Source organism: Tympanuchus pallidicinctus, unplaced genomic scaffold (assembly GCF_026119805.1).
Source record: "Tympanuchus pallidicinctus isolate F22 unplaced genomic scaffold, pur_lepc_1.0 scaffold17, whole genome shotgun sequence".
NCBI classification, from domain to species: Eukaryota; Metazoa; Chordata; class Aves; order Galliformes; family Phasianidae; genus Tympanuchus; species Tympanuchus pallidicinctus.
Genome location: NW_026294690.1, coordinates 3,852,585 through 3,870,558, shown reverse-complemented (window position 1 = coordinate 3,870,558; position 17,974 = coordinate 3,852,585). Strand labels below are relative to the sequence as shown.

Here is a 17,974-nt window from a genome sequence, read left to right as displayed (position 1 = left end):
GCAGGTCCATGCCAAAAAAGAGTAATAACTAGAAAAATACACTTATGCTGAGAAAATCAAGGAGATTTTAAAGAAAAGTAAAATTTTCAGGCAAAAATAACATTTTAACTTGCATCCACTCTAAGTGGATGTCTACTGAAAAAACACATTTTCTCTGCAACTTATATCCAATGTAGTACATTTTTTTCCCCTCACACAGAGCATGGGAACAGCCAGAGCCATGGGCAGGGACACCTTATATTAGATCAGGCTGCCAAATCCCCATCCAGCCTTGCCTTGAGCACCTCCAGGGATGGGGCAGTGATGTCTCTGAGCGATCAGCACTGATGTTAATATCAAACATTTTCTTTTGGTGATTTGGTTGAAAGGAGAGAGTGCTCTCTCAGCAAGTTGTTGGATGATACTTCTTGTAAACTTTGGAGATAGATCTACAGTCTGGAAGGCAGGGCTGGGATTCAGAGTGATATCAGAAACTAGTAAAATAGGAGACAGGAACGTTATTAACACAAAAAGCAAATTCAAAGTCCTTCACCTGGGACAGAATCATCCCACGTAACAACACGAATGCACACAGACTTAACAACTGAAAAGGACCTGGTGCTTTTGTAGAGCAACAGATTGGACACAGATCAGCAGTGTGCTTTTAAAAATAAAACAAAATAAATCAGTTGCATTCTGGCCTATGTTAGCAAGAGTCTATGCAGAACACTGAGGAAACTTAAGCTTTTGTCATGACAAATTTCAGCATGTCTGCCACAGCATCACAACAGAGTAACTAGAGGTTCTCTCTGCAAACACCCTTCTTGTCACTTCTGTTTCTTTCCCCCTTGGCTCTGTTCAGAGATGGAAAAAGAGGACAAAAAGCTGAGCTACTAGATGTGCATCGTAGAAATGTTTCTGGCATCAGAAATTTTACTGCAACATTCACACTTCATCACTGCAAATGAAAGTTCAGATGAATTTAAAAACAATTCTAACTGTGGTGGCTCATATTTTGTTGTGCTTTTATGTAATTCATATTTCATATTTAAGGTCATGAGTAATTGCTTCATAGGTAAAGCACAACTGTCATTCCCCCAAATGGAACTGCATTCTGTGAAATTCAGCCCCAAAACCATGTTACTGAACTTTATTCAAGACTTTTGTAAACACCAACTATTCAGAAAAGACTGCAACTATAAATCATGTCCACCTCTACAGATGCTGTTATGAATATTTCCATTAAAGCAATACTTTTGTATGGGTTTTGGTTTTTTTTTGTTTGTTTGTTTTTTGTTTTTTTTCATGTGAATGCTTTAAATAAATTAGTAAATCAGCCAGATACAGCACACAGGCATGCAATAAACAAGGAGATTCTATTCTCACTTCCCTCCACACTTTAAGGATCCACAGCTACAGCAGAGATTAAATTTACCACAATTTCAGACACCGCAAATTATTTTGTCTGCTAGTCCCTAACAAAGAATTTAAAATCTCTTCAGCACACAAATATTAGGAAAATCTCATTACAGGGAATCAAACTTTTTTCCTGCAGAAAGGAACAGGGAATACCACTCACAAGCACAACTACATTTTAAGTGACTTACATCTGTTGAGAGGTAACTAGAACCATATTCTGAGGTCAGACTTGCACATAAGAAGCATGATAATCCTATTAACTTTTCAGAATACTTCTTTTGTGTGAGTTAGAGCTCAGGAAGGACCACATGTTTAATCTAAAAACAGCAGCTATGTCTTCTAGATTGGAGGTAAAGGAGCACATTTCAAACCAATTTGAATATGGGGGCTATAGAGACCTTAGTGCTGATGAAGTAAAGCATCACTGAAGCTTGAAGATGTTACTCTACTATTATCATGAAAAGTGATCAGTATGAGCTCTGCAGATACTCTGGACAGAACATGGAATTTTCAGACCATGAGGGCCCAGTCTGCTGAAAACATAAAAATGAAATAGTTTTCAAATGCTGTGTTCTCTAAGAGAAACTGAAAAGACAGATGAATAGCTGCTTAGAAAGCTATAACAAACCATGGAATGCAAATTACACAAAAACAAAAGATTCAAGAACTTCAGACTAAAGCAAGCTTTGAAGAGAAACTCAATCCACAGTAAACATAGCTGGCACTGTGGTTCAAATACTGCTCTCCTAATACAGACACACAGTCTTCTTGGAACATCATTTAAACAGACCTCTAAGCAAAGAGAAAAACAACGTCTGCTAGTACACATGCATTATGCTTTGATACTGTGGAGTAGATCCAAACAAACAAGGAGTGAAGATGAAAACTGAAAACACAAATATTACGGTTAGTTCAGCTGTCTCCTAATTTCTCCTTGACAAAAACTTCTAGAACAAATTCAGAAGTGGCTCGTGGAATGTTTTGGGATATTTTTTTCTAATTTTTTTTTTTTTTTTAATGCAAAAGAAACATGGTTTTGAACATTACTGTGTTCTGCTTTGCAAGAAAATGTTAAAAATATATCTTCTACTTTTATAATTGTGATGCCAAGCTTCCTTGTTATCTTGAGAAGTGCCAAGGACACTACCCATAACCCAGAAATCTTCTGCCAGAGCTGATTTGTCTAAACAAAGCTCAATTTCAATAAAATACACTTTTTTCAAAATACAAATAATGCTCTAAAACCATTTCACCACCTGTGCTACAATTAAGCCATCTACATTATTGCTAATGAACTCTGTTGTGAACTATGGAGCCTATTCTATTTCATCTTTCCCACAAAAAGAGCTAAATCTTTTAAATACCAAAGTTTGCTAAGCCTGGAAGTTTATTAGAGAAAATCACACTGAAACAGAGGGAAAAAATATTGGCTTGTTAAACCAAAACATGAAGCCTTCTTTAAAGACACTCCAGTATCAGCTGAGCTGTATGTGCTGGACCAACTGATGGAGGCACATGTGGCATTGTGCTTCTCAGACTCCTTGAGTAATACTATGCTTTGGAAATTGTCATGGCAACAATGTACTTCTTTACAAATGGAAACAGTATGGTAAATAGGCATATAAAAACCCCCTTGTAAACTGACAATAGCGTTGTTTAAGCTTGCATGCCCTCCTTCAGTGACAAACAGCAGCAAGGGTGTTGGTTGCATGTGGAAAATCCACAGAGGCAAAATCCTGTTAAAAGGCTTCTTGTGTGCCAGTGGACAATTGAAGGAAGCAAAACCTAAGCAGCAGGTCTACCTCCTGCTCACATGAGGTTAACAGACATCACAGGTGGAAGAACACGTACAAGAAACGAGTACTTGTCACTTTGTGCTAAGACTGTAGGTAACTTCAGTTGTCAGAACCACATAATAAAGTGAAACGCTAGTTAAAACTGAACATAATAAATGCATGCCATCCATGTTCTCAGATAAGCATATTAGAGACATTTCATGTTTCTGCTGAGATGAATTAAGACATAGAGTTCACTTGAAATGGGGCTTGGTGAATTTACCACAGTATGTGTCTGCTAAGTATTGCAAACAAATGATTGGAAGTACATGAAGGAATTCTGCTTTTTTTTCGCTCTCTCACTGTGCTAATTTCTCAGGAGAACTGAGGATACCTTTATTCAAGGCTAAGGCTAGATGTTAGGAAGCCATAGCACATCACTGGGTTCCTAACTCCATTTCCACAACCTTTCTTTTACCTCTCATCTATGCAGGCACAGAACAATTGCTGCTTTTAGGTTGAATGGCATTTCTACAAGATTAAATTTTCATTGGAAATTTTTGTATTTTAAATTTTTTTTTTCCCCTAGTGTTTTCAGTTTGGTTAATCTTTGAGGGTAAGAAAAAAAACATCACCTCGTTTACTAAGTGGTATCAACGTCTATTGTCTTTTGCAACACCAAACCAGATAAGTAAAACACTTTTACAATCTGTTAGCTATTATAGAGCTTGTAGCATTTTCCCTCTTTGATATCATAGAAATAACTCATTATTAATTATTTTATTGTAGCAATCAATCATTTAAAAAAAAACGCAAAAACTCAACTTAAGCCAGCATTTTCATGTTCAACTCCACTCTGGAAATACCTGAAAAAAGTTAATGCTTTGAGTGTCTTGTTGGACCTTTATCTCTTCATATATATATAGAGACGACTCCATATATATATAGAGAGACGACTTTTTCAACGTCAATAATGATCTGAATGACTGATTTCTATATTACTCTTGACTGAGATTTAGCTTTGGAATGAGCACAGAAAGGTACAGCTCTCAAATGGCTAATTTAGAGTCAGGTTTGTTCCTGATGAAACCAATAGCAACACTTTGCCTCTCAGTGGCAGAATGAACAACAGCAACTGAGTACGTCTGAAAATTCTGATTTGTCAGCCAGGGTAACTCTCTACTAAAAGAATAATACAATCCAACCCAACAAATGTAAGCAGTGATAGCTTTAAATCTCTATCTACAACTCCAAATCTCCACCAATAAACATCTACCCAAGAATCACCTGCATTCAGATTTTAATATCAATAAAACTTTTGCGGTTTTTCCCAGACAAAGAAGAAAGTAAATGCATGGACCACAGTCCTACCTGTGGGTCAGACAGTCGGGAAATGTCAGGATACAAATAGAATTTTATCCCTTCGGAAGCACCTGGCAACGTTACCCCTCGAATCAGAAGAATCATCAGCATGATATAGGGGAATGTGGCTGTTACGTATACAACCTAGGAAAAACAAGCAAACATTAGAAAATCATTTTCTTCCAAGTGCAATAAAGTGCATCGTCTATCTTCCAGTTAGATTTTAAAACACTTAAATTATTTCTGGAAGAAAAGGGGCCTTTGATGCCTTTGTTCACACAGATGAATGTTGTCCTTCAACCATATTCCCTTTTAAATGATTTACAACTTGCAGGAAAGGTCAATATTTTTTATAAAAACTGTGAAGTTTCTAAATCTATTATTTACTCTGGTTAGTGACAGTTGGCTGCATTGTATATTGTGGTGTACACATACACTATACAACTACTACTCCAAACACTGGTAGAGGGACACTGATTCACAATCACAAGAAATTCATTGTGTTATCTTATATGAAATATATAACAACACATGCAGTGAACTTTCAGCCACCTAGTAATTACTAAACTGATGTCATATGACTGCCTTGCTTGCAAGTCCGTGCTTGAAGAATGAACATTTCATAAACATACATAAATACTACGTATATCCTTCTGAGATCTGCTGTGTTACCCTTATCAAGTGAGGCATTCTAAGGAAGTGCTGAAACCCAGTCATTTTTGTTTTTACTTACGTGGCCAGATTTTTTTCAGAAATCGGTGTTCTTTAGTAGATGGGGAACAACTGAACATTTCTGGAAACCCGTGAGAAGTCATATTGTCCAAAGAAAAAAATGAGCAGAATTTCTCTAATTATACAGTCACCTAGCTGAGAGCCAAATATAGCTATTCAAATCTGGAGTTTGATTAAATGATTGATTCCACATCACTACAAATATATTTCCTCTAAGAAGTATTGTAACTTAAACTTAATTCTCTGTAACTATTTCTATCTGCACAAAGCAGGTCCAATATACCCTAACATGGGATGATGCTAATGTTCTGACTTGCACAAATCAAACTGAATTAAACTGCAAGAATAGGGAGCAACATTTGGTAAAAAGATATAACTTGTAAAGCCCTCAAAAACACACATCTCAAATTCAGAATTGTAACATCAGACAACCCATGACAGGACAAACACATTTTCATGACAAATGAATGGAATTTTGATTTTCAAGCCACGTTGAATAAATAATCCCAAATATGAAATCTTGTCACGTGTGCTTCACGTGGCACAGACAGAAAAGAAGAAGTTGAAAACATGCAGCAGATCTCTGAATGTGTCCATCTGCCCAAGTCATACTTAGACACCTCATTCTTCCGGGCCTTAGTAGGAAGTAATTACCTACACATCTTTCAAGTCCCCTATCCCTTCTGAAAATACAAATAATTATTTTCCCAGGAAATCAAACCAACCATTATAAACCTGTAAAGTGCAGAATTCTGAATTGATTAATTCATAGGTCAACACAATGCAAAATGGAAAGATTTATCCCACTACTTTCTTCTACTATTATTGACTTAGTGAAAATGCAAACGAATATGACTGAGTTCAAATAGATATCGTCTCAAAGAGACTGTCCTCCATAGCAAGGCTCAAAATGAAAACAGAATGTGGGTTAACGAGAAGAAAAAGAATGAACATGGTCCTGATCTGAGTCCTGTATTGAACGGAGAGAGTGGGGATCCCCTTCCTTTCTGCCTACAATACTGAAAAAATAAATAGGGAGGAAAATTGGTTCAGTATTTCTGGCAATAAATGCTAATATAAATACTCAAAACAATAAATGAGATACCAAGGAAGTACACATAGGAAAGACACAGCCTTCCTGAGCTAACATTGCTGGTAGCTTCTTTGCTACTGCAACAGGTACTCAGAGTGCTGAGAGGGGAGGGAAGGCCACTATTTGTAGTTAGTGTTTGAGTATCCCTGTGTGTTGGTGTACTCCATTCCATTGTGTCCAGTGTATTATTTGTCACTGTGCTTGTTTTATTATGCTTCTCAAGAGCTCATGAAATTAAGGAGGATGAGGCATTTTAGAAATCAAATGTCATTATTATTATCATCATCATCACATCTGTAGGCATTAAAAGTTTCCTAAATCATTTTCTTTTCTTTCAACACACCAAACCTCTCTGAATATAAATGTGAACACAACTGTTTCTAATTACACCACATCCTGTTTTAATTGACTTTAATTGCTTGGTATATTAATTTGCATTCCAATGCTCAAAATGCTTTTTTTAAACTTGTCAGAGCTGTGCCAGTATTAGAGGAGTTGGAAACAAAATAAAAATGTCTGGCATGGTGTTTCTTGCACTTTGTTCTCACTTTGCAATATAACAGGGAAATCTACAAAGATGTCTATACATATCGCTATGTAGAAAGACACCATGAGCTTTGACTGCCATGAACTTTAAGTATCAAAACATTGGAACTTCAATTAGCAGAAATTTAAGAGACTTAGATGCTTATGCAACATAAGTTAGGTAGGCATATAATTACACAATGAAAACTCACCTAGCTACCAGTTGTGTCTTTTCATACCAAAACACCTAGATCTGGTACAAGGGTACAGATCAGGCTATGAGGACTGTTGAACTTCCCATCCTAAATTAAAAAGGTGCTTTTCAGAACAGTCTGGCAAGACCAATCCCAGATATTCAAGTGAGAGTGACTTGTGAGCAAACGTAGAAGAAATCTCTGATAAATCTACGAGAATAAGGAGGAAGCTCCGCATGCAATGAATTGAGCAACATAGTCTCAGAAGTCTAAAAGCTTAAATGGAATAAAGATTTAGCATCACTTGATATTTTAGAACAATATTTCCCTTGAATTCCTCTATTTTTCTTCAGGAGATAAGTGAAAATAGCAGCAATGATGGAATCATCATCAATTTGCCATAAATCAGAAGAGTTATACTGAGAAAATGACGTGACTCCATGCTTTGCCCATCTTTAACTTTCATTTAGAGTTTTTGTCTATTGGCTTGTCATTTAACTTATTTATTTAGTGGACACAATGACCACTGAAAACTCGATTGACAGCACCAACTTCTTTTGTCAGCAAGAGACTGCTTAAGTTCTCAGGTATCAGTAGCATACAAGGCTTGTCTACAAAGTAGAAAAAGATGAAATTATATTTCCAGTGCAGTACATTTGTGCAGAAAAACGACTTGGGAACCAAAAATTTCACTGCCTGAGTGATGTGACAGAGGAAAAGAGTAGTTCTTATCCTGCTTTACAGTACTGATGTTAGTAAAATTGTACAAGGAATTATTTCATCACAGTCTGTGTCTTTGTACATATGCCAATGTATTATAAATGTAGGCACATATTCCCTTAAAAAAAAAAAGTCTACATGCCACAGTTTACCCAGCCATCTTGTTCCACTAATAATTCTTCAGTTTTTCAAATTTTAATATCATAGATGTTAACAGCAGATAACGTTATGATTTTCTTTTACAACTATACATGCTAATTTTTCCATTCATCATTGTCTGAAACTCTTCTGCTGACATGACACCATACCATCTATGAATATACAAATCACAACAGAAGAGAGATGAGATTTTTCAGCACTAACTGGATTTACAAGAACAGTACAAAGGAATGACAGTTGATTCACAAGTTTTTTCAAAACTATGTCAAAAAGGAAAAACACATTTTCTAGATCTACCAATATTTTTAAGCTAAAATTTCATATGCAGAAAAGAAACCAAACAAAAAGCCAACAAAATACCAGATAAGTGGATTTGTAAGAGGTATGAGTGGGGTAGAAGATAGATCTAGCACAACAGATGAGGGCTCTATTTTCTCTGTGTTTTTCAGATTTACTTAGCATAGTTTGCTGTTTTTCTTGTTTGTTAACCCATAGAGACAAAACTGCACCAGAATAATCTTCTTAATCACCCTTAGACCAGTTTATTGTTCACAAGACACAGAGTCTTTTGCAGCTATTCATTATTAACGTGTGACAACTTGGTTCCACTTGGTATAGAAAGCAGCTGAAAAACCAACAGGTAAGAAATTTCTGATACTTATTTCTTAGCTCTGAGGAAAAAAACACTGGGAATGCATGGCACAGTAGAAAATTAGGTGGCAAAAGATAGCTTCAGAAAGGTATAAAGGAATCTTAGTAAGTGCACAGTGATTACAGGAAGTAGAATATTAATCATGAAATAGTAACACCAGAAATACATAAATAACTTTAATGTCAGATCACACAAGTTCAATCAATGGCTGAGGAACAGAAAAGTCTCCATTTAGCAGAGCTGTGCAAGTCCTTATTTTTATCCGTGCGGTAATTAAAGCAATGAATAAATAAATAAATGTCAGAGTCAAGCTGATACAGTTCTCTTTAGAATTAAATGAAAACTCCGAAACTTCATATCAATACAAAAAATCTATTCCATTCCATTTTGTCTGTGTTCCTTTTAACGAATGGATGGAAGATCCATCTTGACTGAATACCTTTAACAAATCAAAGTTAACATTCCTAAGCTTCATTTAAAACTTAAACATGGGTGAAGATACTTTTCCCCTGTATTTGTTTCTAGTATCAATTATTATTTAAATTGGGTCTGATTTTATGATCTTTGCAGCATTTCCCAAATTTCATTTCAACAATATTTTCTGTGGCTCTACTCAGAAATTCAGGAGGAGGATAGGATGGCAACATATTTGACTAAGTGGAATCTTAGTACTCTACCAATCCAGGATTACAAAGAACATAAGAAAGTAAGGAAAAAGTACCAAAGACAGACAATAACAATGAACTACAGCAGTTTCTTCTGAAGTAAACAATAAACACAGATGAGTTGCTATTTCTATACATATATATTTCTTAAACAACATAAAGTGTTCTAAATTTATTACTTGAAATTCTTTCTCAAGTTATTACCAGCTGGCTTTGTTTCCAGATCTCCCAGGATTATTGAGATCAAGATCTGTCTTTTCTTCTGAAATTGTTCTTCAAGATTGTTGGCTATTTTGATGTGGCCTACAGATCTTACATTGAATTTTAAAAATGTATTGCATAGGGCAAATGCAAAGTTCTACTTCCATTTATTTGTGTAAGATTTCCTACTTTAGTCAATAAAACTACCCAAAGACATTCATTTCTTAGGTTACCAAGAGAAACTAAACTTAAATAGTAACAAATATAGTCTCAGGGATTTCAAGACAAGTGTCCTGTATTTTATCCTGCTTGAAGAGCATTTTATTACAGCCATAAATGGGACAGCATAGAACTTGAACAGCAAATAAAACACGTGTGCACTGAAACTATGCTTATGTAGAATAATGTTTTTTTTATTATTTTTGCTAGCAACCTAGTGCACAAAGAGAAAGACCTGTTCTATTCCAGTCTTCCTCACAATAATACAGGAAGCACTTCAAACATTTTCGCTAAGCTCATTACTGCAAGCAAAAGTGTTTACGTGCAGCTCCCATCAAGTAGTGAATTTGCAGAGACACAAATATCTCAAAATCAAAGACTGCTATTTAATCAAGTAAAAGTCAACTTTAAAAATCAGTCAGGAAGAATTTTAAATATGAATTAGGACTAATTAATCAACTGAGGATTTTTTTTTCCCCTACAATTTGTAAAGGTCTTCAAAAAGTTTAAGCTTTTATAAATCAAAGCTTTTTTTTTTTTTTCAGAACCTTCCAGACCTTTCAGACTTCTTGTTTTCTACTATACATAGCAAGCCAGATACTGATATTAGTTATAAACAGGCATAGAAACCTGAAATTTTCTTAAATAGCTTTCAATATGAACTGAGTTTCTGATGATTCTGATATAACACAATTCAGTTTCTACAAAATGAATGTACAGAATTGTCCCTTACTCGGCACCTCAATTTCCAGTTTACTGAGTTTAGACATGACAGAAATGAGGTACAAATAAGGCACTAAGTGGACTTCATTTATAGCTAATTTAGACATGCCTGTCCAGATCTCACTGAAGGCTCTATCCAGAAGTTTTTGATATATTCTGAGAATGTTTAACCTATGAAGCAGATAAAGATGCAAGGGTCAGAACAGGACAGGGGACAAGAGATGATTTTCCTGTTTGTAGGATAAAACAGAGCTCATCATTTATTACTGAAAAGTTGTGTTTGTTTAGCCAGAAGGTGATACAATTTCATCACCATGGTGACTGCTGAGAGATATATTCATCATAAAACATTTGTAATACTATGTGTTTATTAAGTATAGTAATTATTAATAGCTATATATAATCATAGAATCATAAAGACTGGAAAGATTACTAGTCCAGTCTAACCATCAGCCCATCACAATCATCCCATTAAGTCTTTTCACTCAGTGTGACATCTACCATTTTCTTGAAAACCTCCAGGGATGGTGACTCCACCAACTGCCTGGGCAGCCTGTTCCAGTAACATAATAAATAGCTTTACCACTTAAACTATCCTCCAGGTCCCACATTCTCCACATTTCCATTCCCTGTGGCTACTACTTCTATTACAGTGCAGTTAGTCACATCTGTATTTTACCTCAAGGCTTACTGCACTTAACTTTTCTACTTCTGTAGACTCTAAATCTAGCCCTTAAATCACCTCATGGCCCTCTTGCAGAATGCTGATCTGACACAGTGTGCTGCAAATCAGTTCTGCTTTTGAGCTGAACTTCACAGTATGAGAAGCAGATTTGATGCAATGCATCAGAAAAGGAGAGGAATCACACAATAAAGATACTGGCCTGGACTTGAAACTATGATTCTGCTCCAGTTTTATCTTTCTACCTCAGGCACATCTCCCTGTCCTCACTTTATACCTGGAGTTCAACAGGGATCTCCAATTGCCCATTATTCAAATCAAATGTAAGGACAAGCTCTTTGGGGAATACAGGCATCTTACTGTGTTCACCCAAGACTTGTAATAATGTGGTTTTTACCTCAGTAAGGCACTTCAGGAACAGGTGACTTACAAATTAAGTTAAATACTGACATCAATTGGTGTTAGTTATCGCAGATAGAACCATGTACCTTTTCTACCCACAGAAAATAATTAAAATCTTTTTTTGCAGAATTCTTGGTGTCATGCTGTTGACACACATGACATGACAACAATCAAAGCTTATACAGGATGATTTGAGTTTCTTTATTTTCTTTTTTATTTTATTTTGTTTTTTATTTTTGAAAGGCAAATTGAATAGCAGGTGCATTGCAGCCAACTCTTTTCTCTGGGATGTGTTTTAGTAGCCAATATAGCACCAGCAACTGCTGAAGCTGCCTTTGTTGCTCGTGTAGAAATTTATTTCAATAAGTTTTCTTAAGAAAGAGTTTGGATTCAATCCATGACACTGAGATGGTACACAGAATTAAATTTCGTAAATCTCTCATGTGATGCCTGGTAAACAGAACTACTACAAAGACACTTTTACATCATGGATAAACTGACTCTACAACCTAGAGAGTGCATTCTCACTGGCAGGAATTTGATACGGTATTATCCTTCACATATAGTGCCATGGGTGTGGTTACCTACCTACTGCCTTATAAATTGCTAATGAGTCAATCCTGATGCTTTATACACTCCTACTACCCAAGAACAAACCACCCATGTGAGAATTAGGGTGTTTTACCTGTTTTACTTCGGAAGAAGAAATATGAAACCAAAGAATCACTAAGAAAGACAGTGCTATAAATATATCAACTCTCGTGGTTCTATGTTATGTTGCAAGACCAAGCAATTCTTTTGCATGTTCTTGATGAATAAAAACAAGACCCAACAAAAGCAGTATCCAAAAGGAATTTCTGTGTACTCGTAACCAAACCAAACGAACAGCCTTGTAACTCAACGGTCACAAAGCACAGATGAGCTTAGTAGAAAGCAGTTGTGTCATATATTTGAAAGAAATAAATTTTAGCCCTGACACAGTTGTATCAGCAAAGACTGAACAACTGTTTGTCTTCTGTTATGCATTGTTAGCTGATTTCTTCTGGTAGGGAATAAAAGAACTCATAAGAAGGGCAGGTGATATAAGTAGAAAAACATGGAGAAATCATATGAGTGCATAGTAACTTCAAGGAGAGAATAACCCATTATGTGTTACCTGCAGCCAATTAGTAAATTTCTCCTATAGATATCTCTATGCTAATCTATGTCATTGTGCTTCACCTTTAATTTTCCAGAAAATTCTGTGAATTATCACTAAAATGACCAAAGGCAGCCTTCCTCCTTTCCTTTCTATCCTTGCTTTTTTTCTGTACATTAACTTGACAGAACAGGTGATTTTCTCTGCCCCAAAATTTCACACACACGTCCCCGAGCTGCACTGAAATCCAGTCTTCACTTAGGCTGTGGACCAGGACTCAGATCCAGAATAACAAAAGATTGATATGAAAACGGGCCTGCAGTGTTAAGGTTCACCTAGCAAGGAATGAAATCATGCAGATGCAATTCTGATTTATGTTTACTACTTGATACTCTTCTCAGCTGCTAGAGAAAAGCTTGAGAAAACCATTCTGAAAGGCACAAAAATCTTCCTTACTAACAAATCTGAGGTGTCCTTAAATGCTCAGTGCACAGGAGAGTGAAAAAAAAAATCTCAGTAGCTGTTTTAAAACCTCACACAGAGGAGGCGGATAGCAGGAACTCAGCATGCATCTCATGAATGTTCTACTTTCTCTCTTTGAATACAGAGATCAGTCTTGGACAGAGTGTTAAAGCCTTGCAGTGAAGGGCTATTCTCTGCTATTACTTTAGGCTAAAACAAAAGACACTTCAGGAGATATAATCATTGCTGCCCAGTTCCTTTTCCTGGGCTCCTCACAATGGGCCCCAGTCCTTTTTTTTTCTTTTTTTTTTCTTCATCCATACATCTTTCCCTTTTATCTTCTCCTTCTGTCCTTTTACTCTTTCTTTCTGCCTCACTGAACCCATTAAGGTTTTTACATAGCCTGCTATTGAGAAATAAATTTTCTTTGAGACTACTGACTGAACCTTAACTGCTGGCAAGCAAGGCTTAACTCCTTGAGGGAGGGCAGAAATAAATGTGTAAAAGATATGAAACTGTCTACCTCTGATTTTCAGGTCTCAAACCACACCACATTCCTTCCCATGTCTTGCTAACCTTCTAATCCTAGCAGTTTCATAGAGCACTTTGGGTTGGAAGGGACCTTATAAGTCACCAGGTTCCAATCTCCCTTTCAGATATATGGACACTTTCTGTTAGGTTAGCTGGTCCAAATTCCTATCCATCCTGGTTTTCTGGGCAACTTGCTACAGCACAACACCACTCTCATAGCAAAGAATCTAAATCTATACTCAGTTTAAAGCCATTATTCCTTGTTCTATTGCTACACTTCCTAATAGAAAGTCCTTCTTCAGCTTTCATATACACCCCCTACCTATTTCACTCATTGGTTTTGACACATTGAGTTGCATCTCTGCCCATATTTCCTACCAGATCAGTGTACCCTTTTCAACTGTTTTACTTCCATATGTCATGGCACTATGACATCAGCAAAGCTGCACTACCATGAAACATGTAAGTTTCATGCAATACGGCAGACAAAAATAAAAGCAGTATTCACACATTCCAATACTAAATACTATGATAAAATACTTCAGACAAAGCTAGACACAAAATGTGTTCACTGTAGTTTATTCCAGAACCAGAATTGCATGAAAGACAAAACACTTCTCCCTCTGGGATGATCAACTACCCTTAGGCAAGTCGACAACGCGAGAGAAGCCAAGGAGCAACAGGGACAAAGAAGAGACCTTCCTGAGAAAAGGTAAAGATCATCAATGCAAACCAAATGAGGCATGCACAGAAAATGCAGGAGAAGGGAAAGGAGAAGGAAAGCTACAAAAAGGGAAGTAACATCAGAAAGTACAGCATTCAGTAGTGAAAGATGACACTATGCTCAGTCAAGCAGCCTGACAGCTTAACATTTGTTGTTGTTGACAGCTTGAACCATTCACACAGTGTTTTTTTCTCAACAGAAAAATTAACAATAATACATAACCAATATTTAAGTGAAATTATCACCTTTGAAATTGTCACATTATTTTCTAATGCATACTGAGAAGCTTGATTTGTTAGAATAAACTTTCAAAAGCCCAGATGTCAACTTCAGATTAAACTATTCAGGCCAATTAGAACTGCAGCCTGGGACAGGTCTTCAAGACTCCCACAGAGTTCAAACACAGGATCCTCCATTTTTAGTTAAAACTTACTTAATAGATGTTAATTGTACAGTAGCACAATTCATTGGCTATCTTATTAACTTGCACTAAATGATCATCCAGTTTATGACTCTTTTCTGTCCATCAATTTTTACAGATTAATATTAATATCAGAGCTACCTACAAAACCACCATGCTTTTTTTGTTGATAGGTTTATGCCAAGACAGTCCAGGCATGGCATGGCTGGAGACACTCACACATGGCTGCTTTCTCCTGTCTCTGGTTCTTTAATACATAAAGTTTAGAATCTATTGAATATCTTGTCAATTTACCCTTAAATGGCCACAAACTCTGGTCATCTCAGCAGATGAAATGAATCAGTAGAAATAATTAAAGAGTCAGAAATAGAAAAGCATAGGAAAGGACAAGAGCCATGCTGTCAAAACATGAATTTCACAAAGTTCAGCTTAATACCCTCAAACACTTAAAGATTTATATGTAAATAAAACCCTGAAACCATGAACAACCCTTCTACATGGGATCCAACCAAATTTGCCAAACATATCATTTAGAGTAAGACAGGCTTTTATCAGAACATTAAGCAGACAAAAAAACCTTTACAGGTTTTTTACAGGTTAATATACTACGTATATATACACAGAAAACAAATAACAGCATAGGAGTGAAATAATTATGCCATCGCTTGCATATATTCAACCCAATACACTGCATATTTCTGGTAGGTTAAACAGTACTGCTGCTCCCTTAGAAAAAGCAAGTTTTTAGCTTTGCTGAAGTGTTTATAACTTTCCCAAAGATATCATAATAGAAAACAAAATACTTAAATGAATAATTGAAGTAACCAGTTAAAAAAAAAATTCAGAATGCCTCATACTTTAATATGTGATAACTACAGAGAAAGCTTTCAAAGTCCTAGAATCATAGAATTCCTACAACTTGAAGGGATCTTTAAAGGCCATCCCTGCAATGAACAGGGACACCACAGCTAGATCAGGTTGCCCAGGGCCTGACCCAGCCTCACCTTGAAAGTCTCCACAGATGGGTCATCCACCACATCTCTAAGTAATCTGTTCCAGTGTCTCACCACCCTCACTATAAAATATTTTTTTCTTATGTCTAACCTAAATCTACCCTTTTTGCGCTTGAAACCATTTCCCCTTGTTCTGTCACCACAGACACTGCTAAAGAGTCTGTCTCCTTCTTTTTGTAGCTCTCCTTTAAATACTGAAAGACCACTATCAGGTCACCTTCTCTTATCCAGGCTGAACAGCCCTGTCTCAGCCTGTCCCCAGAGGAGAGCTGTTCCATCACTTGGATCATTTTTGTGGCCCTCCTCTGGATGCACACCAACATGTCCATGTCTCTCCTGTACTGAGGATTCCACATCTGGATGCAGTGCTCCAGGTGAGGTCTGACAGCGAGTAGTAGAGGGGCAGGATCACCTCCCCGACCTGCTGACCACGCTGCTTTTGATGCAGCCCAGGATACAGTTGGCTTTCTGGGCTGTGAGAGCACACTGCTGGCTCATGTCCAGGCTCATGTCCAGCTTCCCATCCCCCAGGTCTTTTTCAGCAGAGCTGCACTGAATCCTTTCATCCCCAAGCTTGTATTGGCAGTGAGAATTGCCTTGACCCAGGTGCAAGATCATAGAATCATAGAATCATAGAATCACCAAGGTTGGAAAAGACCTAAAAGATCATCCAGTCCAACCGTTCACCTATTCCCAATAGCTCCTACTAAACCATGTCCCTCAACACAACATCCAGTCTTTCCTTGAACACCCCCAGGCTCGGTGACTCCACCACCTCCCTGGGCATTTCGATCTTGCATTTCGATTTGCTGAATCTCATGAGGTGCACCTGGGCCTGTCTAGGTCCTCTGAATGGCATCCCATCCCTCTGATGTGTCATTGCACTCCACATCTTGGTGTCATCTGCAAACTCACTGAGGGTGCACTCGAACCCACTGTTGATGTCACTCATGTAGATACTAAAGTGTACTGGCCCCAGCACCAAGCCCTGGGAGACACTACTCATCACTGATCTCCAACCCAGACACTGAGCCATTGACCACCACTCTCTGAACTCGATCCTGCAGCCAGTTTTGTCCATCGACCAGTCCACCTACCAAATCTGTATCTTTCCAATTTGGAGAGAAGGATGCTGTGGGGCACTGTGTCAAAGGCCTTACTGAGGTAGAGATAGGGAACATTAGGGGCTCTTCCCTTGTCCATTGATGCAGTGAGTCCATATTTATTAATTTAAAATGATTGCAAATTATTTTCTTAACCAAACAATATCCTTTTTAAAGATGTAATGGACAGTGTGAGGTTACTGAATGAAAGATCAGGAGAAAAGAAAGAAAAGCTTTAGGAGGAGATGCCATGTAATCACTATGCTATTCTTCCAAACTTTGACTCATAGTACAATTTAATCAAGCATCTTATACATCTCATGTACATGTAGAGAGGGCATCTATATGAATGGCTATTCTGACTACTGTTTATACACGTGAGCACAACAATACCTTTTAGCAACAATTTCTGTGCTTTGTTTAATGGAGTACCCACAGAGCTGAAGTAGTTAGCAAGTTATAAACAGAACCATAAAATGTTTTCTGACGTGCTTTCAAGACAAAGCTTGATAAGCTGTACAGGACATTTAAAAGTCAATTATGATCTAAAAACAAAAAGAAGCAACAATAACAATGAGAACAAGTTTTAGAGGGATATCCACAACTTTTTACAGGACGAAACATAGGAGCTCTGTGTCTAGGAGCTCTGAGCTCAATTGTTTTGTAGGCACTCATTAACTGTGAAAGAGTTGATCCCTCCTGAAAGTCCTGGTGCTAAGTCAGTACAATATCTCTAATCTTATATTTCTGAATCAGGTTCTTTTGTTGTTTTTTTTTAGCCTCTCCTTATGTTTTGGCTTTGAAGTGTGAGTGGAGAAACCGCATAAGGTCAACAACTAAAATTAGGGTGTGCTGAAATTCAGGGAACTCAACACAAAATTTAGGAAGGGATAAAACATTGAGAGATCAAAGTCAGAAAAAATACTGTTCAATGATTATTAGGCCATCTCTATGATGCATAAATTAGTTAAAAAATTAAAAATAAAGAGGCTCTTATGGGATTTCTTTTTTCCAAATGATCCTAAAGCTCTACCGCATTTTCATGAGGAGTCAGATGGAAGTAAAAAAAAGTGCTACATA

The 17,974-nt window shown here is 37.0% G+C and overlaps 1 protein-coding gene across 2 annotated transcripts in view; it reads right to left on the bottom strand.

The window, feature by feature from the left end:
* The window catches only part of SLC6A11 (solute carrier family 6 member 11), an 84,556-nt gene that overhangs the window by 35,698 nt on the left and 30,884 nt on the right, over positions 1–17,974 (bottom strand). For both annotated transcript variants that reach the window (XM_052678813.1, XM_052678812.1), the window contains exon 7: positions 4,545–4,679. In XM_052678813.1, coding sequence (XP_052534773.1) covers positions 4,545–4,679 — 135 coding nt within the window. The remainder of the gene's footprint in view (positions 1–4,544; positions 4,680–17,974) is intronic.